We start from the raw sequence: 25,045 nt of genomic DNA on the forward strand, positions 1-25,045 counted from the left end.
TTGGTGGCTGACGTGGAGTGACTCTGAGCGTTTAGGGATTGTAGTTGAATCGGTCGACGCGGATACAGAGAAGACCGCGCGTTTCAATGAAAACAGGACTACACGGCCCATGATGCAAAGCGACGTTGTTATTTTCATCGTTTTACTCAGTGCGAGGAATTGCAGCGGTGCCTCCGAGGGGTTGCTAAACTCCGCGGTAGAAAAATAAACAACTTTAACGGTGATGGTTTTCGCTTTAACGAGATGGAGGTGATCGAGACCATCGTGATCCAGAGCACCGGGCAGGATGGGAAGGAGCCGGTGGAGTCCAGCGCGGACCGAGACAGAACTAAAGCAGGTTCGTGTTCGCTGCTTGAAGTTAAACAGTGATGGCGTGAAGCGAGGAGGGCCCGATGAGTGCGCTGTCTGTGCTCGGTCGGTGCGGAGTCATCAACCATGATTCACACCAAGCAAGTCACATGAATCAGAGTTAGAGACCCTCCGGTGACGTGCAGCTTCAAAAAGATGCTCCATTCAGATAGACTGTCAGAGAAATGATCGAACTTTAAAGAGACACCTGCGTGTGTTTAACTACAAACTGTTCTTTGAAAACACATAAGTCTAATTGTTTTTATCATCACATCACAACTTAGTGTTTAAAACTGTCTTGGACGCTGCAATGCTAACGTGAGGTAAACATTTGGGACGTCTAGGTTTAAATATAGTTTGTAAAGTTGACGCCACCAAAAGTGGATCACTCATGAGTGGGAATCTGGAAAGCTGCACTCATTTTCAAATATATGCTCAAACTAAACCCCTGAACCAACACATTGTCTGTTTTCCAGAGACGTCCCCCATCATCTACTGTCCCTCCATGCCCTCATACATTGCTGCTTCAGTCTCACACACACACACTGCTGAGACAGAAATGCTGTGTGAAGTAGAGGACTTCTCCACTTATGCCTGTGTTTCGTATTGCTCGAGACCACAGTCCTTCTCAGACATGGTATAAGGTTCAAATGACTCAGGACACCTGTGGTGTTAGAAGACGTGAAGCCCTCTACTTCACACATTTCTGTTGAAAAGTGTGGTCTGCCACTGGATTCGTCGCTTAAAGCTAGACAACCTAGATAACTTAGGACTGCTAATTGGTATGTTGTATGTGTGTGTTTTTGATATTTGCATGGAAGAGAGAAATGGGGTGCAGATTTATCTTTGCCCCGCCTCCAAACACTACGTTTAACCATAGACTGTATATATAACACCATGCTGAAGAGGAGGGGGGGAGTGATCTTCCCTGCATGAGTCTACCTCAGTCTGCCCTCCCCTGCTCTCTACTCTCTACTCTTCTCCTCTCATCTTATTATTATATACCTATCCACTGTCCATCCCTTTACTGGCTTTACCCCCATGCACGGACTTTACTTTACCACTACTTATTCTTATATATTTATATATGTATATATTTTTGTTGTTTTATATATATATATATATATATATATATATATATATATATATATATATATATATACAGTGTTGGGGAGTAACGGAATACATGTAACGGCGTTACGTATTTAGAATACAAATTATGAGTAACTGTATTCCGTTACAGTTACAAATTAAATAGATGGTATTCAGAATACAGTTACATTGTTGAAATCAGTGGATTACATGACGGTACTTCTCGAGTTTATTCACTCTCTCGTAAATCCACCGGCGGCACAGCCCCCAGGAAGCAGCTGGAGACCAGGGCTGCCGTAAGAGCGCACCTTCCCCCGGCGGCGTGAAGAAGCCTCACCGCTACCGGCTCGGGGCCGGGACCGAGGCTCTGAGAGACTTCCGTCGCTACCAGAAATCTACGGAGCTGCTGATCCGCAAGCTGCCCTTCCAGCGCCTGGTGAGAGAAGACCGACCTGCGCTTCCAGAGCTCCGCTGTCATGGCTCTGCAGGAGGCCAGCGAGGCACGCCGGGTTCACACCGGACGCTGAAGCGCCGGGCAGCGCTAATAATATCACCCGTTGACCCAGTAGTATAAAAGCATATAGTCACTTGTTGCTCCAACATTAACTGCAACAGCGTCCCAATTTAATGTCATCTATCTGCAGTGTTGGGAAGGATACTTTCAAAACGTATTCCGTTACAGAATACAGAATACATGCACAAAAATGTAATCTGTAACGTATTCCATTACATTAACTAATCTGAGTAACGTATTCTGAATACTTGGAATACTTCCGGTTTGTATTGCATTTTTTAAGTGTATGATTGCGGCGTTGTTATAGTCAGGGGAGCAGCAGCAGTTTAAACTCTCTCTCCACCGATGCTGCGGGCCCTCTGGATGTCCGGCTCCCATCCACTCCCACCTCTGTGCGGGTCCCACCGGAGGCCAAGGCTGCCTCGCGCCGTGCAGCGATCGTTTCGGCGTCACGTCTATTTTTTGCGCTTGACACGAGCATATCGCTCCAGGAAACACACTGAAAAATGATTTTAAACGATATTGATGACATATTTTATATGATATAAATGATAAAGCATGCATCCCATAGTTTGTATTCCCCTTCTGTTGTCCTGGAGTTTTAAATTTACCAATTTGACCGATCACATTATTAAATGCCCCCCTCCATACAGACACACAAGCAGTCATAAAGATAAAAAGAGAGGGGGGGGGGGGGGCGGAGAATACGTAATTTACCCTCGACACCCGACATTGAACGGAGCAAACAGCGGAGAAGTTCTTGAAGATGGATGAAATTAAATTGGGACGCTGTTGCAGTTAATGTTGGAGCAACAAGTGACTATATGCTTTTATACTACTGGGTCAACGGGTGATATTATTAGCGCTGCCCGGCGCTTCAGCGTCCGGTGTGAACCCGGCGTGCCTCGCTGGCCTCCTGCAGAGCCATGACAGCGGAGCTCTGGAAGCGCAGGTCGGTCTTCTCTCACCAGGCGCTGGAAGGGCAGCTTGCGGATCAGCAGCTCCGTAGATTTCTGGTAGCGACGGAACTCTCTCCGAGCCATGGTCCCGGGCCTGTAACGGTCCCGAGCCGGTCGCGGTGAGGCTTCTTCACGCCGCCGGGGTCCGGGCGCTCTTACGGCAGCCCTGGTCTCCAGCTGCTTCCTGGGGGCTTTGCCTCCGGTGGATTTACGAGACAGTGATTAAACTCGTGAAACAGAGAAGTACCGTCATGTAATCCACTGATTTCAACAATGTAACTGTATTCTGAATACCATCTATTTAATTTGTAACTGTAACGGAATACAGTTACTCATAATTTGTATTCTAAATACGTAACGCCGTTACATGTATTCCGTTACTCCCCAACACTGTCTATCTGCAAGAACTTCTCCGCTGTTTGCTCCGTTCAATGTCGGGTGTCGAGGGTAAATTACGTATTCTCCCCCCCCCCCCCCTCTCTTTTTATCTTTATGACTGCTTGTGTGTCTGTAGTGGATGGGCAGAGGGGGGCATTTAATAATGTGATCGGTAAAATTGGTAAAATTAAAACTCCAGGACAACAGAAGGGGAATACAAACTATGGGATGCATACTTTATCATTTATATCATATAAAATGTCATCAATATCGTTTAAAATCATTTTTCAGTGTGTTTCCTGGAGCGATACGCTCGCGTCAAGCGCAAAAAAAAATAGACTCGACGCCGAAACGATCGCTGCACGGCGCGAGGCAGCCTTGGCGCAGGGGGGGGGGGGGTCCTTCAGCCTCCGGTGGGGCCGGCACAGAGATGGGAGAGGATGGGAGCCGGACATCCAGCTGGCCCGCCGCATCGGCGGAGAGAGAGTTTAAACTGCTGCTGCTCCACTGACTATAACAACGCCGCAATCATACACTTGCATTACAAACCGGAAGTATTCCAAGTATTCAGAATACGTTACTTAGATTAGTTAATGTAATGGAATACGTTACAGATTACATTTTTGGGCATGTATTCTGTATTCTGTAACGGAATACGTTTTGAAAGTATCCTTCCCAACACTGTATATATATATATATATATATATATATTTTTTTATTGTACTTTCCACTCCAGCAGCACAAGAACACTTCTCTACTGGACACTGACTGTCACAATCACATCATTGCATCCCATTCCTGTATCTGTGTATATATTCTCCGTATGTGATTTAAGTATGTATGTCAGTAAGGTGTTTAAGTGTTAACTGTATAAGCTACTGGATGTTCTAAATTTCCCTCGGGATTAATAAAGTATCCATCTATCTATCTATCTAAAGTCATGTGTTGAAATTCCTGGAAGAGACACTTCAGACAAAGCTTATGAGTAAAGTTACACTTTAAAATATGTGTAAATGTTTAGTACAAGGTCATAATTATATACCTATCAATGACATGATTCACCTTTTGTTTTCCTGTGCAGAATTTATTTGGACAATGCAGGCCACGTGGCACCTCATCAACACCCGACTGGAAATGGATCAGGATTTCGACCAGCCAGTGTGTAAGAAAAAGAAACTCTGGGAGATGGTGGCGGAAAAGGTGAATGCCAAACTGAGGGAGTCGGAGGTCACGGACGTCACTGTGAAGGCGTACGAGTGTGATCTCAAGTGGAGAAACATGCTGGCCACCTACAGGAAGAACGCGGAACGGGCCAAGAGGCTCGGGGAGGCCAGGGTCCACTGGGAGTTCTTCAAGGCCATGCACGAGGTCCTAGGCAAGAGAAGGGAGGAGGTGGAAGCCCAGCGCAGGGCAAATCTCAGCGGGTCCAAAGTAGGAAGGGTCATAGCCAGCAAGAAGTTTATCCCTATCCTCCCCACACCTGCAACAGCAACAGCAACAGCCACACCCTGCCCTGCCCGGCCCCCACAGGACGTCCTGCAGCTGTACATGGAGCTGCAGGAGAGGAAGATGAACATGTGGGCCCAGCAGAAAGCCTTGGAGGAGAGGAAGATAGAGGCCATCAACAACCTGGCCCAGGCCATCTCCAACCTGGCTCAGCAGAACAGCACACAGCTGTCGAAGGACGGACATTTGGCCTGAAGAAACGAGACGTGGATCTGAAATTCTTACCAAAAACTTTTATGATATTGTTCAGAGAAAACTATGTATTATATGTTTTTTTAGAAATTGAACATGTTTGCACATTTGTTCTGTTACAGTTTATACAGTAGTTTTGCTAGTGTTCATTTTGTGAAGCTGAACATGTTTCAAAGAAAACCGTTTGGGAAGGGAGGTTGGCTGATTAGAGACAGATCTGTTAGGAGAAGAACTTTGAATAGCATCCGCTGTGAGCCTGTGAAATCTGTGATGGACAGGGGGATCTGGTCAGAGGAGCAGGTGAGGAACTGAATATCAGGACAAAGGCCCATGTTCATTACAGAAGTTTTCATCAGTCCTAAACTCTGCTTGGACAGATCAGATTACATTTTTATTTATCTTTGTAAAATGAGGTGAAACTCCTGTGAAGGTGAAAATCCATCCCTCTGTACCTCTTATCCTTGTAAGGTTGCTGGTGGCTGGAGCTCTTTCCAGCTGACATACGGCAAGAGGCCGGGTTCATCCAGGACAGGTCGCCGGTGTATCACACGGCTAACAAACAGATACAACAACCATTTATACTCACATTCACAGTTTACTAGTCTCCAATCAACCCCTAATCTGCATGTCTTTGTCTGTGACGGGAAGCCCGACACAGAAAGACCATGGTCACGCAAATATTCTAACCAAGAAGCCTCTTTTTCCTTGAAAAATGTATTTCTGTCTGTGTAGTCAGACCCAGACAAAGATTTTTGATAAAATAAAACTTTATTTTACAGGAGAGTGAACACTCGTTTTCTTAAGCGGATTCAGACGTGCACTGAAGAACTCCACAGTTTCTTGATTTTCTCTGGAGTGAAATGTGTAAACTCAAAACTTTAAAAAAACAGGCGTTAAAGGGGTGACATAGAAGAAGTTTATTGTCGTGACACGAGCTGACGGCGGAGTCTTGATGACCTTACAAATGTCATCCAGACTCAAAGCTTTTCAACAACAAATCTGAAATGGCGTCACGTCTATATACGCCCTCATAATCCACGTCCCCCTCCCCCTCTTGGGTTACGGTTTCCTCTCTCTCCACTTCTCCTTGAACCACCCATCCACTGTCCAAAAACGCATTGTGCAACACACAGGCGGTCAGCACCACAGCTTTGGCTCGATTGTAGCTCCCAATATCCAAATACCTAAGCCTCTGAAATCTGGCTCTCAGGTTGGCAACAGCCTGATCTAGAATGTGAAAGTGCTCCTCCAGTGTCTTGTTGAAGAGCTGCTCTCTCGGGCCTTGACTTGTGACATATGGAGTTAAAAACTGAGCGGTGAGTGGGTAGCCAGCTCTGGCTACAAGGCAGGAGCCCGGAGGCATCAGTTCAGGATGCTGTTTCAGTTGGTCTCTGAGAGCACAGCCTCGGTCAACGTCTGATCCTTTACTGATTCTGCAATGGAGGAGCCGACCTCTGCGGTCACATAAAAGCTCCAGGTTTAACCAGGAGTCTGGATGGGCCTCCTCCTTCACCCGCTTCACCTCAGGCACTGTGCTCTCCACGTCATGTTTCCCTATCGGCAGGCGGATAGGGATGCGAGTGTGTCCCAACACTCCCAGCACCTGAGGAACACTTTGCTCTCCATCTTCTTGCCCCTTCCCTTGACTGGAGATCGGGAAAAGGGCGTCCACCGCCTCCTCGCCTGGAGAATAGAGAGAAGATACCACAACCTTTATCATTTTCTGTTTCTGCAATCATGTACAACATTGTGCAGATCACTCCCCCCCCCCCCCCCTGCTGTCATTAACCCACCAACTGGCCATCTGATTTGCATCTCCTTCAGCGTGTTGACACGCTCACAGAAGGAAAAGAAGATCTTGTGGATGTTTCCTTTCTCCACGAGGAAGCGGCGGGACACTGAGCCGTAGCTCACCCGCTGGGAGAGCAGGGTGAGGGACAGCAGGATGGTGTGAGACAGAGAGACGCGAGCCCGACCCACCAGACGAGCCTGGGATTTGGAGCTGTGGAGCAGGTCTTTGATGTACTAATGAAAAAGAAAAATATCCTGTTACAGTAGCCAACATCAGCAGATATACAGCCTATAATGTGCAATGTACACACTTATAATCATGAAACCTTTTTTTATGGGGAGGGGGGGGGGTAGAGTACGTGCAAACAAGTGGAGCCAAGCTCCCTTTGACAGATTGTTCTTTACAGAGTCTCAGATATGATGGAGGACATCATGGTCACCTTCACCGCTGCACTGTCCACAGACTCCAGTCGTTCCTGGGGCTCTGCGGGTGTCTCCTCCACCTGGGGGCCGCATGCTGTCGCCGCTGGGGGTGAGACCTGGGGCCCCACCTGGGGTTGAGTCTGCAGTAAGTGGACGATCACAGCCGGAGGAGGCTGAGCTCGGAGCTCGGACAACAGCTCAGCCTCCAGGATCTCCTCCACCGCCAGGTCCAGCCGCTGCTCCAGCTCGGCCGCGGAGAGAGGCTGCCACTCCCGCCCCACCATGTCCAGCACGGCTCTCCCCGCCGACAGGACACACTCACTGGCGTCCATCAGTGCCGGGCGATCCTTCACACCACTTCCCCCGAGTCTGCAAGGCCACGGGGCATCGGCTTTGTCGTTTGTCGCACAAACACGAGGTGTGGACAGTTGTTGTTGTTGTTAGCATACCGCTAAGTTAGCTAATGAGCTAACGTATGCTGCGTTTGAGTGCCGTTCAGGGAAAGTTGTTGCGCGGTGCGTTTAGGAACCGTGGGCATTTATAATTCAACGTTTGTAAAACGGAATCGTCCAAAAACGTTATGTTTATTACACTTTGTAACTTGTATTATATACACTTATATTTAAGTGTTTTTAACAGCAGCATTTCACTTAATGATCAATAAGTCAACCAACAGAATATTGGTAATTTATCCCACTTTTTGTATGTTTGCTTTGGAGCAGTTTTTATTTTGCCTTTTAGTCTTTTCTTTTAATCCTTTACAAAGTGTCTATAAGTTCCTTGTAAAGCCCGATACAAATAAAATGTATTTATTATTATAGGTGGACAAAAACATAAATTTGTTATCTGGGATATTGTATTAGGCATTTGTTTTTTATTTACCAAACTATTAATTAAGAAACAACCAAATTAGTAATTTGGTTGCATCTTTGTGCATAGTGGTCTATTACTGATTCTCCAAATGTAAATTGATAGAAATTTGTTTGAACTGGTCTTCAATCTAAGTGTTTGCAAACTGCAAACATTCTATGACTGGCAATAGGTGTCTCTTTATTTTAAACATATCGAACTAGCTTCAACGTGTGCACTACATGAATTACATATAGCAGTAACTTTATTTCAGCAGTTACACACACCAAATATTTACCACGGACTTCACAATCAAAAACACCACAGTGCACAATGGTGAAAAACAGTTGTTTTAATGTTAAATCAGTTACAAGTGCAACTTTGATCATGTCCCACTGTTTAACAGCCTCAATTTGCAAATGCTTTTCTTTTAGATATTTCATTCAACATCCCAGAGTCAGTGTTTTTTTTATTGTAGTTTTCTAGATGACTCACATGACCATGTTTTATACACTTTGATTTGATTTTTTTTGTTGTGCATAATAGTTCATTTCGTTTTCTCACTTACTGTTGTGTAGTTTGGGATTAATGGTGTATGACACAACACAAGTTGCAGCATGAACTAAAAATAAAAGGGCAGTGATTCTGGTGAAAACAGAGCGTGACGTGTACAGCCCACTACTTACAGACACAGTTCCATAACTCATCACACAACTTTCTGTTGGACTGAAAATAATTCATGTTTACTAATCAATTAGGCCCAATGATTGAAGTCAACAAAATCCAATCTCCTCGATTTCATGGGCTACAATCAACACTGGTAAGGAAAGTTGGTTATATCCAACCGTTGTCAATATAGAAATGAATCAATAATCAATATTTTTGCTGCTTTGTCTGTGGCACGCTTCCTTTTAAACACCAGGTTCATACAAGCTTTACATGTCGGAGATACTCACGACTGAGCCCCTTGAGTCTCTATGAGCAGTCGCAGGATGAAAACTACAACTACTGATAGATAAGGTACGAAGAAATCCAGATCCCCTGCTGACAAGTGAATCCAGTTCATTTCCGAATCATATTGTTCAAAAGGTCTTGAAATACAGATAGTAACTTAGAAATTCACAAATCCTACCTATTGTCTCAAAACATATCCAGGCCAAAGACCAAAAACATGTCAAATTCTAGTAATAGTTTAATAAAGAAACACACAAACATATAAGGCTAAAAATATCACACCTTATCAACTCCCACGTTTAAGCCAGCAAATAAAAAACACAAGTAAGGCAGCATCAGCCTTACCCCAAATAAAGACTAGAATTCATTAAATACGAGGTACGATTCTTAATGTTCAGCTTTGACCAATTCTGTGGATGACTGACAGTGTCATGACAAGTCCATCAGGTATCTCTGAAGGGCCTTGTGTGAAAGTATCAATTTAGCATGCGCTCCGATTTCAGGAAACAAATGAACCACTTTGAAGCACCCACCCCCACATTTACAACAAGGGGAATCAGTGTTTGAATTTGTTTGTGCCCCGCTGAAGACAGGTGAGGTCAAATTCACCCCGCTGAGGCATTGCTTCCCCAAAATTCAGCCCCTTACTCCCCCTGTGCGTCCGCCCTCAGACCCCCTGTGCGTCCCTCTGCTTTACCGCCCCTCCCTTCACTGTACAGCCTGCTCGTTGGCTGTGCTGCCAGAGTCCTGGGGCTTCATGACGTCAGGGAGCTCAGGGGGAGTGGAGAAGGACTCGATCCTCAGCTGCTCAAATGAATCATCTGGGAGAACGACAGAGAGGGGGGACGTGACAGCAGTGAAGAGGGAGAGAAGAGACACCAGGTGGAAACCAAATCAGATGGCAGCAGATAATTGGAGCTCGCAAAACCGTGGCATGAAATAAACAAGGATTAATTGGTGCAACGGCTACAACACTGACTGAAAATGGTCTTACATAGGGGTTGGTTAAAGGGTGAACTACTTACCACCCAGACGGAAAGCTAACCCCACTGTGGCTGGGGACTGAGGTCGGGCCGTTTGATTTGTGAAGCCACAATTTCCAAGAGTTTGACCATCATTAAGCAGCACGTCATCCTGGTGAAGAAAATAAACAAAGTAAAGTAGAGCCGGTTGTTCATTAACTTCATTTAACCTTACGAAATTTTGCTGGTAATTGTAACAACAAGATGTATATAATGATATAATCTAATTCATTTACTGTAATTTCATAGGAAAAGTTAAATCACAATGATGAAAAATAGATATATTCCGATAATGACAACAGCATTGGAGAGGCCTCAGATACAGCCATAAATGCTGAATCGGTCTTTGGTGAGTATGTACATACTGAGCTGATACCACGCCTTTTAAGTAAATTAGTTTTATCCAGGATAAATTTTCCTGGAAATTACTTCTTCTGCCCCACTCCAAAACCGCAGTTGCTTTGTACTGCTACTGACGAGTACCGTTTTTAGAGCAGCGTGTAGAAGAAGTGATTTTCTATGGCATCTTTTCTCTGAATGTAGTTGCTTTTCAAAGGGTTTAGCCTGAGCCGTGTCATAAAACAATGATATAAATCATAATTTCTGTATAGGTTAAGCAGCAAACAGCTGTTAAAATACATTATTCAAGTACTGGTGTGGGATGGTAATGGCCGAAACACTAAGTACAGGTTTTAGTATCGGTGTCAGGGAGGAAAGAATTATACCTGAAATTCTCTAATGAGAAACAGCAGGTACAACAAAAACAACTGAAACAATCAGCCGAGTATCATTCACTGATAATACTAAAATTATAACTGAATAATTCTTTAAACATTGAAAATGGTACACTTCCTCAAATGATATATTTTCATACTACACACCTCTACATTTTCTTGACCTAATATTGCTCTAAACATGTTAAACCAATGAAGGCGTATGAACCAAAATATACAAAGTTGTATGCTATAAACACATGGTCAAACTTTTTTTTTGTCATTTATAAATTTATGAATCACTGGAGATTTAATTTGTGTTGTTTGATTAACTAACTTCCCTCTCAACTGAAAAGATGTTGCAGGTACATTTATTTTACCTTATAAAGCCTCTGATCTTCTGGGGGCCTCTTTAAAATGCCTTCCACAATGCGCTTCAGTTCATAGACTGTGGTCGACTCTTTGGCATCAGTGAAGATGGTCGCCTTGTGACGTCGGATCATGAGAAACACATCCTGAGGTGAGATCAGGGGACAGATGAAGAGTTGAATTCAGAATCAGTATACAACCAAACAAACATTCACATCAGAAAAACAAAACTTTCTCAAATATGATGACGACTGTGGAGTAACTTATTTATGACCCGTTCAGACGTGGTATTAACATCCGCCCTGAGTGATCTGATCACAATTGATCTACTACTCAGCTGACTTCCTCTGACCCGCAACCATTTCACAACGATTCAAAACTATTTTTACGCTTCCCTCTTCCCATACGTTGATATCGCCATGTAGTCATTTATACTTTTTATACTTTGTTTAAAATCTTACACATACACCTGCTCAGACCTGTTATTTATAGTCACTCTTAAAACCTGTGATCCTATCGTCAGGACATATGTATATGTCACTGAGTTTGTAAATCAGATTTTTCCGAGGCTAAGGAAGACAACCACTATCTACTATGCATCCCAGCACAACGTCTGCCTTCATCAGATATAAGGTTTATTAACAAATAATAGTGAAAACATATGGTTGGTGTCAGACTTGATGTGTGGTGGTTCTGATCTCGAAGAAAGCGGCTCAGTACACTCGCCACTGAGCCAGCAAACCAGATAGGGATCCCGAGAACCCAGATCGTTAATCCATTTGATGGAACCCAAGATAACGTTTGTAAACTAGTAAAACTAGATAGTTGATAACTAAGAGGTCCGTGTATCAGCCAGGTGTGACAGGGTGACGCTGTGTGGCAGATGGTGAATCTGACCCTGACAGCAGCTTCAGTGAGTTGGTAAAGATACAGTTCAGCTCTGCTCCATAACCTTACTACAGTCTCTCCTCCCCTGGCGTTTAAAGACCCACGGTGCTGCTGCAGCTGCTAGCTCACGTCATGGCGAGGTAGCCTAGCTGCAGCCATTCGCCTGCTGCTAGCTACTGTCGCTTCCTCAATAAACAGGACATGAGAACTTTAGGCCCCACAAGCAACGAAGTCTTAAAACCCCCCAAACAAGTTAAACCACCACATCCAACTCCAAACACTACCTAATATTCTAAAGTAATGTTTGTGTCGTAGATAATAACGCTAGCCGAGCTACAGCAGCTAATGGCAACTTTAGCTAGCTCCCTAGCGGCTAGTTAGCCATTTAAAAATGCTTGAGCTGTCACGTCTTCAAAAGGACTTTATCTCGACATTCTCCGGTAACGATACGAACGACCCGAGCATTGTCCTGTCACGTCCTGTTTGCGAGAACTGACGTGTTTACATGAGCCAGCGCAGGTCTGCTAGCCTCCGTTAGCAGAGGTTAGCTAAACAAAGGCAGCAGCTCTTGGACGGTGGCTTTTAGTGACAGGGATCGTTCGGCCACTGGCGGCCCAGGTTCGAGCCCACAGCGAAGGACATGGCGGCGGATTAAAGTCGGTCTGACGAGGGAACAGGACGCTACATTAGGAGATGTTTCTGTTTTCCTCACTCACCATTTCTTGCGGCTGGCTGCACACAGGGAAAAAAACGCCTCCGCTGCAGCGACTACAGCTCACAGCGGCATCGGGCTTCAGACACAGACAGCTGTGGGTCCAACACCAGCCAGCAGGGGGCGAGGGAGGGCCTCGTCCAGGAGTCAATAATGCATGAGGTTAAAATATAATTATTGTGTTTACTAGATCTACTTTTCAAAATGTCTCTCATGTGGTTGAAGCACGATGTGATCACCCTGTTAAGTTTAAGCTCGATACACATGTACCCACAAACATTATCATTTATTTCGGAGGTTTCCAAACTTTTAAGCTTTTTATTTATTCTAACTAGTTCACACAATAGTTTGCTCATGGTGCAATGTTTTCTGTGGTGTGGTTAAAAAAAACAAAAAAAACCCTGTCGCAGGCTGCAACCGATGCTGTCGCTATTCTGTCATTATCCCCTCTGCAGTCACAAGGAGACAAAGAAAGGCTGATGATATCTTACAACAGGCCCCTTATTGAAATTGGGGATATTGATTACCTTTCTAAATGATCAGATTTAATGACAATTTGTTTTACTAAGGATGGCTTTAATAATTAAAAACCAAGGTACATATGACACCTTCTCTGTATTTGAAGTACATCGAGTTGACTTTTATAAATTATGAGGTATTGACCCAGCACTCAAAATAACTCCACATAATTCAAGAAAGAAAGTAATTGTTGAAGTGCTGTGGTTTCTCATGAGCTTGATTCGTCCCTCGGTTGTACAGTAGGAGGAAATACTTCCTCCTCCCTGGGGAAACAAACAAGTGTTTTGTGTGAGAGGACTTCTCTTCTCCTCTCAGCCTTACAGCAGCTGTCACCACAGAGAGTTGGACAGCTGAGCTAACATCAGCACGACAGACACACGCACGTATCAGGCCAGGTGTCACAGGACACCTAAACATACAATTTCAAATAATTATGTTGTGAAAAAATTAAATTAAAGTTGTCGATTACCGAGTGACGTTTAGAAAAAAGAACACATGCTCTTAAGCTTTCGTTTGAGATACCGTAGTTTTACTGCAGGACTTCAATCTCATGGACTCCACAGACAGGTGCAGATCATACCAATGTATTCTTACTTCATTTAAGCCAAAGAAAAGTCATGGTCCTGACAGAACAATTGGTCTTGAATTCAAATTGATTACACATGAATTTGATTGTCTCACTCCTATTTTTATTTGTTTTTCTTTTTTATAGACAAAAACTTCAAAAACGAATTCCTGCACAGCAGCTTGAAATTGGACATTTCAAATGTCTGGACTGACTCTGCTTTAGAAGAACCATTCATGAAAACAGGAAGCCATCGCACAAGACACAATCAAATCCTAATGTAAAACAAAATGCTGTAACTATCAGCCTCCAATAGCTCAAGCTCAGACTTACTGTAATACGGTCCATCACTTTTATCCACTTTTGGTCATAATAGAAATCCATGGTCACCTGCTCTTGGTAACAAACTGCCTGCTGCTCTCATTCTACTAGGTTTTGTATATTTACAGTCTATGGTCGTACAATATGATCCATCCATCCAACATATATACTGCTTATTCTTGGAGCCATCATTGGGGAGCTGGAGCCAATCCCGGCTGACATTAGGCGAGAGCCGGTCTGCACCTTGGAAAGGTCACCAGCAATCACAGGGCAACACACGGAGACAAACAACCATTCACTCTCACATTAACACCTACTTTTTGAGTCTCCAATCTACCTAACCTCAATCTGTATGTCTTTGGACTGTGGGAGGAAGCCAGAGTACCCGTAGACACAGAGAAAACATGGTAACTCTACAAAGAAAGGCCCGAGCCAAGCCGTGAACAAAAAAAAACACACATCCAAATCTGAAAATGGCTTTCTTTTTTAGACTTAATGGAGCTTCATATCCAGGATCTGTCCTTGTCAGCAGTGTCCTTGTCCAGGTTTTAAAAAACAGGATTCCCGAGTTCCTAAAATGGAGCCATGAAGTGAAGTACAGTAACTTCAGCGTGAAGATCCTCGACTAAGTCAGAATACTATAATGACCCAAAAATATTCCTCATCCATGTTTCTCATACGTCCGATTGGTATTCCACTTTAAATCTACCTGCAAATAATAAGAGTTTTTGTTAGAGTTTCAAGACCTGTTTGTAAAATTTCTCAAGCTTCCCAGAGATTATCTTCAAAGTTCCCCTTCTGGAAAACACCTCTAAAAACTCATAAGACATTACCCAACTTCCTCACCCTGAGGGAAGTAAGTATTATGTATAAACATGGTTTGTTCTTGTCATCCATTCAACTCACCCGTCTATCTCACCACGAAAGCACTCTCTCGGATCTTAGAATAAGCAAACTGTGGAACAGCGAGGCAAGAAGACAAAATTAATTGAACAGTTTCTATAAAATGACATCTCCTCAAAACTGAAAACATTAAAAACCAAAACTTACATCCAGTCCTCTCGGGGATTGGACAGGCTCCAGTCCTCTACAGCAGAGCATGGAAAACGGCCTCTGCTTGGTCAGCGGATGCTCTTTGAAACACAGACTGAAAACCTTGGCGGGCAGGTAGACGTCCCAGTCGGCTGCATGCTCTTCTATCAGATCACTGACCATCCTTTTGGGAGGCAGCGATAAGAAACATTACAGTGTTGATTTGTAAACATAATGAGAGACACATTCACAGGAGATTTCTCAGAAACATCAAAAGCAATTGAAATAAAAACTGAGCAGGAGCGACAGTATCAGTATGTACTCTGTAACTCTGGGCCCATTTCTTGATCCTTCTTTGCTGAATTTTAATTTTCCTGTGTCTAACTGAATATTTAGTCAATTTTAAGATGGGACATGCGTCAATGCAAGGTCAATTTAGTCACAGGATGAGAAATATTGCCGCGAGTTTTAACATTTGTAACTGTGACATTTAATTTCCTTAAACGTACAATATGTAACTTTGGCCACTAGAGGTCTCTCAATGCAAACAATAATAAAAAACACAGTTTAGTGATTCATCAAATCATGTTCTCTGTACTGTATTTAAGTTTAATCCCATTTTGCCGCAAACTGCAGTAAATAATCATATGACCAATACAAAGAGAGGAACAGCTGACTGGCTGATTGACTAGCACTGTGTTTTTCCTTCGACCAAAATGAAACATCCAGTTACCTCGAATAAATTCTCTGGGTTTGAACATTGAACTCACACAGTACATATTCTGTTAACACTGTATATATAATGTATATTCTATTTTCATTTTTATATTGCATATTAACTTATTTATGATGCAACAGCAAATATCCAAGGTGTGGGAGAAATAAATGATTATTATATATTCTCTTGTTTGAATTAATGTAGTACAGTAGTTAACAAAATAAATAACATAGGTCTAGTTTTTTGGGGGCATTTTAATAAATCATTCATATAAGATCTTTAAGTTAAATAAGATAATAAAATAAGTGTACTGAATTTTGTAGTACATTATAAAAACAGACCTGTTAATCAGCTGCTGTGTGATCAGATCTGCGATGCCTGTCTGCTGATGATAGACGACAAGAGCGACGCTGACGTTCAGCTGATCCTTCAGTTCTCTGTTGATCTGGCAGGAGGACACATTCACACACAGATATCCATGTCAGAGACTGGCAGTTCAGGACACAATATTATCACAGGATTTTACTTAAGAACCCCCCATCTCTCCTCTACAGTTCATTTTCCTCAGTTATGATTGGCCAGTGTGGCCAGTTCAGGAACAAGCAGGCAGCACACTCTCATGTCAATGTCAAAAATGATAGGCACACAGATAGGTTCGGTAAGGAGAATGACAGGGTCAATAAAATGGCGGCACTCCCGAGGTTAATTTATTAGGTTCCTCATTTTGACAATTTCTGATGAAGTGACAACATTCAAGGTCGTTGGAAATCACCTGAAGACACCCCAGACTAATTTGTCTGGTCTCCAAACATTTGCTTCTGCTTTCTTTTCCTCATTGCGGCACTTCCTATTAATTTCGTGGCAAAACAAGCTGAAACACCCCTGAGCCTACATGACTATTTGTCTTTTCAAATAGCTTACGGTCTTTTTCTAATGTTTTCATTCAGCCATACAACACTTGTTGTCGCCGCAGAGAAATGAAACCCCGTCATTTATTTCCACCACGAAAAATTTAAAATGATTTAGTCTGCATTCAACAATGGTAGAGATGGGAAAGATTGTTGTTTTTACAACCTCTGAGCGACATCTTCAGCCATATTGTGCGACAGCAGACTTGTTCTTGAGAGGATGATAAACCACTTAAAGATGAAATTATGATTCCAAAACCTTACATGAGACATATATGATTAATTGATTTTCAGGCACTTCAATGATGAAAAATATATTTATATATGTTTGGAAGTCTCGGGCAAAATTTTGATGTTGATGTGAAATACTTTTCTACTTCTTCTGATATTTGTGGTTCAGTCATACACTCACTTTGTGGACTATGTCATGAGGCAGCCTGGAGAGGATTCTCAGTGGGAATCCAAAGTGATTGATGATGTCCACGATGTGCTTTGCGACATGCGGAGGGAGGCACGACTCTATTGGCACAGCTTCCACCCACTTGGAGTAGTAATCTGTCACAGTCATGATGTATTTGTGTCCGTTCAGTGTTTGGGGCAGGGGTCCTCTGACATCAAGACCAAGCCACTGCCACGGCTCTTTCACCTGGAATCAAACATTATGATGTCATACCACGTCAAGCCCTATGAGTCAAACTAAGATTCGTGAATATGGGCTATAAAAACAACATTTTGTAATTGATTGATATCATCATACAATGAGATACACGGCTGATTATATTTAACAAAGCTGATGTGGAATACTTTCATTCAGGCAATAGACATACAGTACCTCGATCACATTTTCAGGATCTTTACATTCTGCCTGGGAAAAAAAAAACAGAAAACCATTTGATTAAAATACATTGGTTAAATGGTAAATGGTTTTGTATTTGTATAGCGCTTTTCTGGTCTTGATGACCACTCAAAGCGCTTTGCAGTACAGTTTTACATTCACCCATTCACACACACATTCATACAGTGCATCTATTAGCAGCACTTTGTTGTTGTATGAGGGGCAACTCGCAGTTCAGCATCTTGCCCAAGGACACTTCGGCATGCAGATGGGGAAGACTGGGGATCGAACTGCCGACCTTCATGTTGGAGGACGAACTCTCTACCTCTTGAGCCACAGCCACCCAGTGCGTTGGTAGTAATTTGAAAGTTTAAAGTCAACTACTTACACTGACATTATCATCTGGAGCCCATTGAATATCCTGTTGGTGATGAATGGACAATATAGATCAAAATATAATATTGGAACATTCATTTTAATAATCCATTTGAACATCTGACAACCGAAAGTTCATTGATTTGTCCAAAATCATTTAGCAAATAGGACACATTTACACTAATCAGTTGAATTATACTAAATGTCATATCTGCACTCATAGCTCTTACCCGTGGGACGCAGTAATCTCCATGGAAGAAATGGGGAAATGACTCAATCTTCATCAGCCCTTCATCCACTATAATCCTCCACTTGTCAGATTTGATTGTGTCTTTGTCTCTAACCATAGAAACAGACAACTTCAACGCATTAAAGAGGAAACAATTATTGCAGAACTGCTTGTAAAATTTAATAATTGTCTAATTAATTATTTGATGATATAAAACGTGGCAATACATCACAATTGACAGCTGAGATTCATTTAATTAATCAATAATTGATTTGGCTTCATTTCTGGATAGTGAGAGGAAGTGGAGAGATGTTTTGTCCGTCTTTATTTTCAGTCTACGATCAGCTTCAGTTTTTGGAGCCTGTTTTGGTATTTTTGTTAATTTGGCTCAAAAATCCACAATGTGAACATTTATGAAATCAGAGTAGAACATCTTTTACCTAATCCTTTAAAAGTAAATATGTATCAAATCATTTCATTTTATAAAGTGGAAGACAGAAGATTCACTGGCTTTAAGAACTCGCACCATTTTTTATTGTATTGTAGTTTCCAGCTCTAGTATGTTTATTTTCCATGTTGTGTTTCTTTTTAGCTTCAGTACATTTACCTTCCACAGTGTGTTGGCTTGTATCTTATATGTCACCCTGAGGTACCCAACTGCTATTGGCTCAAACAGGCCAAATCTAACATAAGATTTTAAGCAATAAAAAGGAAATCAACTTACTAGCTGCAGCATTGCTGTCGCAGCAAATTTCAACTTATCATGTGTCCTTGATTTCCGATGGTGTGTCATATTAGGATCATTTACAACAAATTGCTCGATAGAGAACCTTTAATTATTGCTTCCTCTAATCTGGTGTGGTTTAAATAGAAAATTTGACATAATGCACATAAAGAAAGTGAAATAGTGGAGGGGTAAAGCAAAGTGTCTCTGTTGATAAATAACATACCCCACAGGCTCTTCCTCTGCTGGTAAACTCTCTTTGTTTTCGACATTTCTCTTTGCTGTGACAGTGGAGTTCGCTTGAGACTGACCAGGATCCGATGGGGAGGCATGTGTCTGGGTTCAGAAAACAAGGAAACAACACACAGGATGTTCAGGAGTTGGTATTAATAAAGCTTATAAAACATTAAATTAACTCTGTTGTGCTGAAGTGAAGAATGGCTCAAATAAAGACAGCACTTATCTTGCTGTCATTGAAACGAGTTTTAAGTACGATTCATTTTAGCAAAAGCTGTTTCATTTTGAGAAAAAACAACGAAAATGTCAAATCTCACCTTTTTTCTCTTACTTTTGGGTTTGATGGAAGCCTACACCAGGGAGAAAGTTAAATATTATTTATTACAAACAGATGAAGATGTATTTGTGTTTAGAACTTTACAGTTAAAAAGAGGCAACCTCGGAGAAGTTTTGTCCTGGAACAATTTTTCAGGATCAGCTGATTTGTGTTTCTAACTGGTTCCACTGACACGGAGTAAGTTCATACAAACCTTCCTTGTCTGTGTCTTGTCAGGGGATGAAAATATGGTGGGAACTGCATCTTCTTTGAGTTTCACACTTTTGCCTGTTCTGTCGATGAACTGCTCCTCAAAATGATTGATGCACAGCACAGAGAAGCGGGAGGGAGTCCAGTCCTTCCACTTCATGTTGAGGAGCCATTTCTTCAGTTTGCGGGGATTGTAAATAGGAAACCTGTTGTAACACACGACTCATTGAAACAAAATTGCAGCCATGTCCTGAACAGGATTACCTGATGTTTTCACCTCAGTCTGTTTCTGTGTTGGTTTGTTTCAAAGCAAGATTACACAAAAACAACTTAGCAGATTTCCATGAGACTTGGTGGAAGGATGTGTTTTGGGTCAGGGAAGAAGACTTTACATGTTGTTGCGATTCAGAGGTCAGATCCAGATATGTTTGTTTTCTTTTCACTTTCTTTGAAATAGCTTTTCACTGTGTTTTCCCAAGGTACAATTCATGGATCTTAAAAAAAAACCTGACATATCCAGGAGCGTGTGAAATGTTGTGCAGCTTGATGGAACACACAGTGAGGCCGGGTGTGTTTGATGTAAAACAAATAGCAGAGTCAATGTCAACAACACGTTAAACCACAGTTTAAAGTGTTGTTGATTTGTGGACCTCAGTGAGCTTTTCACTCAGGAATATAAAAACATCTTATGTTTGTACAGTGACGAACGAGCTTTATTAAGCTTTACATCTAACTTCTTTGTGTCTGAAAGTCCAGTTCAAATATTACCCTTCTTTCCTCAGTGAATCTAGACTGTATATTTCCCTCCATTACATTGCGATTTTTAAGGATCCAACCATGTTTGTTTTCTGGTTGATCAAGTCTAATGAAAACAACAGAGTAAAGTAAAGTAAACACAGCGCCTGCAGGAGTGCGGCTTGTCCTCCATTACCCAGGCTGCACAAGGCAATACAACTACAGAGTACATTAGAACATTTTTATTATACTTAATAAAACTCGTAGTTACTGTAAATAAAACTTAAAGACGAGCTGAATCACACTTCCAACCAACCTTATTGCTGCTAGCTTAACATTCACCTCACTATGCTATCTTGCTACCTGCTGGTTTGTGACTAAAAACGGTGACAAAATTGAAAACTTACTTAAAAAACTTTACATCTGATTCACTGGAGCTTTCGCAGTTGTAGGCACATTTATATCTCCCCATTTTAAACCAGTTCTCCAGCGGACGGACTGATTTAGTTGTTTACATTGACAAAAAGGGTGTATACCTTATATACAGTCTATGGTGTACACATCCGGCTAAAACTTTCAAAATAAAAGCCTCACGACAAATTCGAAATTTCGGTTTACGTTTGAAAACACGCATCGTATCTATGTAGATAAACATATTTAGCAGAATATATTATCTTTTTATTCTAGTATCAACCCTCGAAATTCAACTTCACCCATCACCAAATCTTATATACTGTTTATGCCAAACCTTTTTCCGCTCTTACCCTTCAGAATGCTGCTAACTTTATGACCATTTTCTTTTGTTCTTCTTCATGCTGTGTTGGTTGGGTAAAGAAGGCTCAATATCGCCCCCTTTCCCTGGCGGATGCAATGGTTTTTGTTTTGTTTTACTTTTGATTTGACTTTTCAATAAATCATTAAAATAAAAACATTTACTCTCTCATTGTACAATTTTGTGATTTTAATTCATCAATAACAAAACAAAAATATCCATGTACAAAATGTAGATTTTGAAAGATGAAACGTATAGAATCAAACAGGGGCACTTAAAAATATAATTGTTTAATAAATGGGATATAAACAGTGAGAATCGGCTGCAGACGCCTCACAGCTCAGCTGCTCTTAGATTTCCACTCGACCCTCCACTCATCCCAGTCCAGCAGAGTCCGTTTCGTGTCCCATCCTGCAGCTTCTACACCTGGAAAATATATGAGCAAAATCATGATTCATTATTCTTGATAAAAAAAAAGATAAATATACAAGATCAAGCAGATGGTGGGTGGTTTAAAACTGTTTTGTGTAGACTCACCTTTGAGAAACGGATTAAAAATTGTGTCCATCAGCTTGTGACTCTCATGCACCATTTCCCAGTGACCTTTAAAAAAAAAAATGAACAAAATTTTGCAGTGTTTTATCATTTGTTACCTTGAAGAATCTCTATTAATGTAAATTAATTACAGAATTAGCCGTAGAGACTCACTTTGCTGTTGCTGTGCAGCAGGTTCTGTGGAAGTTAGAGGGCTCAACTTGCTACTGATCCACACAGCCTGACACACGGCTCTTATTTCATCATGCACCGACGCCTCTGGTCCCAAACAAACACACACACACCCTGCGGAAGGACGACAGATGTCTTAAAAAACCTTCAAAGTATTTAACATGACTCTTGAACACACTGATTCTCTGTGAGGGAAGAAGTCCTCTCTGGCCGACGTACCGTTTCTCACTCCTAAGAGGTAAGGCATGTTCTTTTGGGTCAAAGCCATCTGAAGATCCTCTGGGCTAAAGAATAATTAGATAAAATGCATCTGTACTCAGCTTTTACTGTGTTTACTTTTTTGTCATATTAGAACTGATAGATGAAACTACCTTTGCCCAATCTCCTGTAGCCTCACTCCAAGTCTAATTGGCACCATTTTTTTGCTGAACTCTGGTGGGGAAAAAACAAATTTTTATAATTTTCAATGTGCATAATCAACATATTGCAACTACATAATGAAATGTGGGTTAATTTCTTTTACCAAAGAAAACTGGCTCTCTCTGATTGGCCTCTAATGGACTCAGGACTCTTCTGTCTTTCAGGTACTGCTGCAACACGATCGAAAGCCGTGCCTCATTGAAGGTTTCCATGACAACCGAACGCACAGCCTTGTAATTGGCAAAAAGGTGGAGGATGGTGAAGAGGAAGAAGAGGCTGAGAGTCAGTCTGAGGGGGCAGATGGAGGGAATGAGAACAGAGGTAGACAACATAAAAGACGCAACAGCCTCCGTATATAATTAAAATGTCTTTGTGCTTTCAAGTTCAAATGAATTCTCACATACATTGGATTATTAGTGACGAGGGGAATGAGCATCAAGCTGATCAGCAGTCCCGCCAAGTTCACTAACGTCTCCTGTGGAAAATAAAAAACAAGTTCTGATGTTTTGAATTATTTTCAGTAAAAACTAAGTAAAACCTGCAGTTTGGAAACAGCTGCACTTCAGGCTTTTCAAAACAGCATTTTTACATGAACATATATCGATAAATGTTTGGTTTTCTGGTGCAGGGTTTTCAAACAGAGCAGAGCCGTCGTAAATGTTATTCATCACACCAGTGTTTCTTCTTCTATGGCATGTCTGCTTTGATAGAGGCCTATTGCACTCCATTGTGTATAATGAAATATGACATAGAACACACAGTGTATATGGTATCTGGTAATTTAGTGCTGTTTTTCCTGATATAATCTAAATTTAGAGTAGAACACGGAACATGATTTAGGCCATTGTACTCTCACTGTTTACTGTGGACGGCTCCATGACAAAAAGACATAGAGACAAAAACTTTTGAAAAAAAAGTACCTGACTACCATCTTTGGCAGAAATGTCGGCCATGTTGTCTCTGCGAGCCTGATGAACCGTCAGAGCAGCTCTGGTCGCTCCACCTGCAACTCCGACAATGGACTGGAGAAGACAAACACATATGAGCTCAGTTGTTGTTATTGCAAATTATTTAGGGGAGTTAATCTTGAGCAGAAATGCAATAATTATATAAAAAACACACCACAAAAATGATCATAGTTTGTGTAGATGTCAAATTTTACTTAGGACCATTCTGATTTAAACTTCATGTTAACTTTTTCAGCTTCAGAAATAGTAATTTTGAGTTTTTAATCACGGATGACCAAATTAATTTAATCTTACCTTGAATATCCCAGCGATGCACACAATCGAGGTGAAAAAAACAGGAAAGTATGGAGCCAATATCTCCATGAACATAGCACTGTCGTTGAGCACATCTGCAAAAAGCCTGAAGAGACGATGACAGAGGACATTCGACATCAAGTGAGTTTTAAGATGTTTAGACTCAATAAGTCTTTAAGATAAAGTGTCTGTACATCTTCCATACAGTACCTCCATTTTTTGGCCTCAGAGTCCAGTTTACTCCTGTAACAGAAACAAAGAAGTTCCACCAGGAAACAATGAGACACTTGTCAAGCTTTTACTTGAATAGAGCAAAAACATGATCGTACCCTTTCTGCCAGGCGAAGAGGATTCTTCCCAGCATGCCCGTCCCATCTGCAGGGGAGAACAAAATTTCACAAGATGCACTGACGATCCAAGAAGTCTGTCAATTTATTGGTTGATTATGATTCATGGATCTTAATTGATATAAATCCAACATATCGTGAGGACTGATATCTATGAGTTTGTGCAACTTGGTGTGGCTCCAAGTAAAAATCAGGATCAAGCAGGATTTAAATGTGGTTTCATATGGAGGACAGCTCTTTTTCTGTCACAGTTTTAGCGTGGACATAGGGCAGATCCAGGATTTTTTTTTTTCATCACTTTCTCTAATGTTGCGAGACAAGGGCCCTCGGTGGAGGTGTGTGTTCTGCTGGGTAACGTGGTTCTAGTGGTATTTTCTTGTTGTTTTCTAAAGGGATCACCTCTCAATAGCCAGGTGACGGTGGCTGCAGCCACTGTGGCCTCATGGTTTCCAACACCGACCCCTCGGAGAGACGCCTGAGTGGCCAGGGTCCCAGACAGGGAGCTGGCGAAAGCCTAAGGGGGGGGGGGGAGGAGGAGAGAGCGGGTGGAGAGTTTCAGTCTGGTGATGAAGATGATGAAGATGATGATCTCAGTGGTTCTTCAGAGGTACCTGCACTGTATCCCAGAACTGGTACTGCAGGTAGTCATCACTGACGCTCTCTGGGTAGCCTTGAGGCAGAAACACACTCTGAAACCCAAGGATGTAAATGTGAGCAACGGGCTGAACACTCAGTTTCGCTACGTGGACATGCAGTGAATCTGTCTTACTTTAAACACTCCAACAATAGAGTTTCTTCTGGAAGCACCTTCACGTCCCTCTCTTCTCCTCTCTACCACTCCATCTTTCACTGAGTACCTCCAGGAGCCTGCGCTGCCATATCTCTCTGTGGCCAGAGGCGGCTCGGTGTCCTTCTCCATTCAGGCTGCGGGGAGCGGAGCAGACCGGAAGTGAACAAACTAACAAGCAACCCTGAGGTCTCACAAACACTGGGAAACGTTAAGCTATCGTTCATTTGACTGAGAACACGGTTGTATCGAAGCCAGTCGAAGTGTCGCGTTTCCTCTGGGCTGCCTCCGTGTTTA

The 25,045-nt window shown here is 42.1% G+C and overlaps 5 protein-coding genes across 7 annotated transcripts; 1 reads left to right on the forward strand and 4 right to left on the reverse strand.

Annotated features, from left to right (window-relative positions):
• The first annotated feature begins 177 nt into the window (after positions 1-177).
• Positions 178-5,765, forward strand: si:dkey-66i24.7 (uncharacterized). Its single transcript, XM_061090110.1, has 2 exons — positions 178-337; positions 4,373-5,765. The coding sequence occupies exons 1-2, from the start codon at positions 244-246 to the stop codon at positions 4,990-4,992; spliced, it is 714 nt and encodes a 237-aa protein (XP_060946093.1). The 5' UTR covers positions 178-243; the 3' UTR covers positions 4,993-5,765.
• A 122-nt stretch (positions 5,766-5,887) lies between these two features.
• LOC133023149 (uncharacterized) lies at positions 5,888-7,659 on the reverse strand. Its single transcript, XM_061090108.1, has 3 exons — positions 7,221-7,659; positions 6,783-7,014; positions 5,888-6,672 (listed from the first exon to the last, which is right to left on the reverse strand). The coding sequence occupies exons 1-3, from the start codon at positions 7,533-7,535 to the stop codon at positions 5,957-5,959; spliced, it is 1,263 nt and encodes a 420-aa protein (XP_060946091.1). The 5' UTR covers positions 7,536-7,659; the 3' UTR covers positions 5,888-5,956.
• Positions 7,660-8,389: 730 nt separating this feature from the next.
• Positions 8,390-12,812, reverse strand: elob (elongin B). Its single transcript, XM_061089551.1, has 4 exons — positions 12,715-12,812; positions 11,122-11,256; positions 10,032-10,140; positions 8,390-9,827 (listed from the first exon to the last, which is right to left on the reverse strand). Exons 1-4 carry the CDS (start codon positions 12,715-12,717, stop codon positions 9,715-9,717), a joined length of 360 nt encoding a protein of 119 aa, XP_060945534.1. The 5' UTR covers positions 12,718-12,812; the 3' UTR covers positions 8,390-9,714.
• A 924-nt stretch (positions 12,813-13,736) lies between these two features.
• zgc:153292 (uncharacterized protein LOC100003014 homolog) lies at positions 13,737-20,974 on the reverse strand. 3 transcript variants are annotated; one of them, XM_061089513.1, is made up of 12 exons: positions 20,842-20,974; positions 19,704-19,905; positions 19,491-19,523; positions 19,163-19,272; positions 18,214-18,322; positions 17,997-18,029; positions 17,606-17,638; positions 17,186-17,419; positions 16,207-16,310; positions 15,166-15,331; positions 15,022-15,070; positions 13,737-14,820 (listed from the first exon to the last, which is right to left on the reverse strand). In XM_061089513.1, the coding sequence occupies exons 1-11, from the start codon at positions 20,904-20,906 to the stop codon at positions 15,026-15,028; spliced, it is 1,134 nt and encodes a 377-aa protein (XP_060945496.1). In that variant the 5' UTR covers positions 20,907-20,974; the 3' UTR covers positions 13,737-14,820; positions 15,022-15,025. The 3 variants fall into 3 exon arrangements, with proteins under 3 accessions (XP_060945496.1, XP_060945494.1, XP_060945495.1); XM_061089511.1 differs by having other exon boundaries at positions 13,737-14,824; XM_061089512.1 differs by having other exon boundaries at positions 15,018-15,070.
• A 403-nt stretch (positions 20,975-21,377) lies between these two features.
• Positions 21,378-25,045, reverse strand: rusf1 (RUS family member 1). Its single transcript, XM_061090021.1, has 14 exons — positions 24,731-25,045; positions 24,573-24,650; positions 24,361-24,475; positions 23,944-23,989; positions 23,825-23,857; positions 23,615-23,720; positions 23,273-23,374; positions 22,757-22,827; positions 22,456-22,640; positions 22,304-22,364; positions 22,152-22,216; positions 21,915-22,046; positions 21,744-21,809; positions 21,378-21,632 (listed from the first exon to the last, which is right to left on the reverse strand). The coding sequence occupies exons 1-14, from the start codon at positions 24,878-24,880 to the stop codon at positions 21,547-21,549; spliced, it is 1,296 nt and encodes a 431-aa protein (XP_060946004.1). The 5' UTR covers positions 24,881-25,045; the 3' UTR covers positions 21,378-21,546.

Source organism: Limanda limanda, chromosome 17, assembly GCF_963576545.1.
Source record: "Limanda limanda chromosome 17, fLimLim1.1, whole genome shotgun sequence".
Classification (NCBI taxonomy): domain Eukaryota; kingdom Metazoa; phylum Chordata; class Actinopteri; order Pleuronectiformes; family Pleuronectidae; genus Limanda; species Limanda limanda.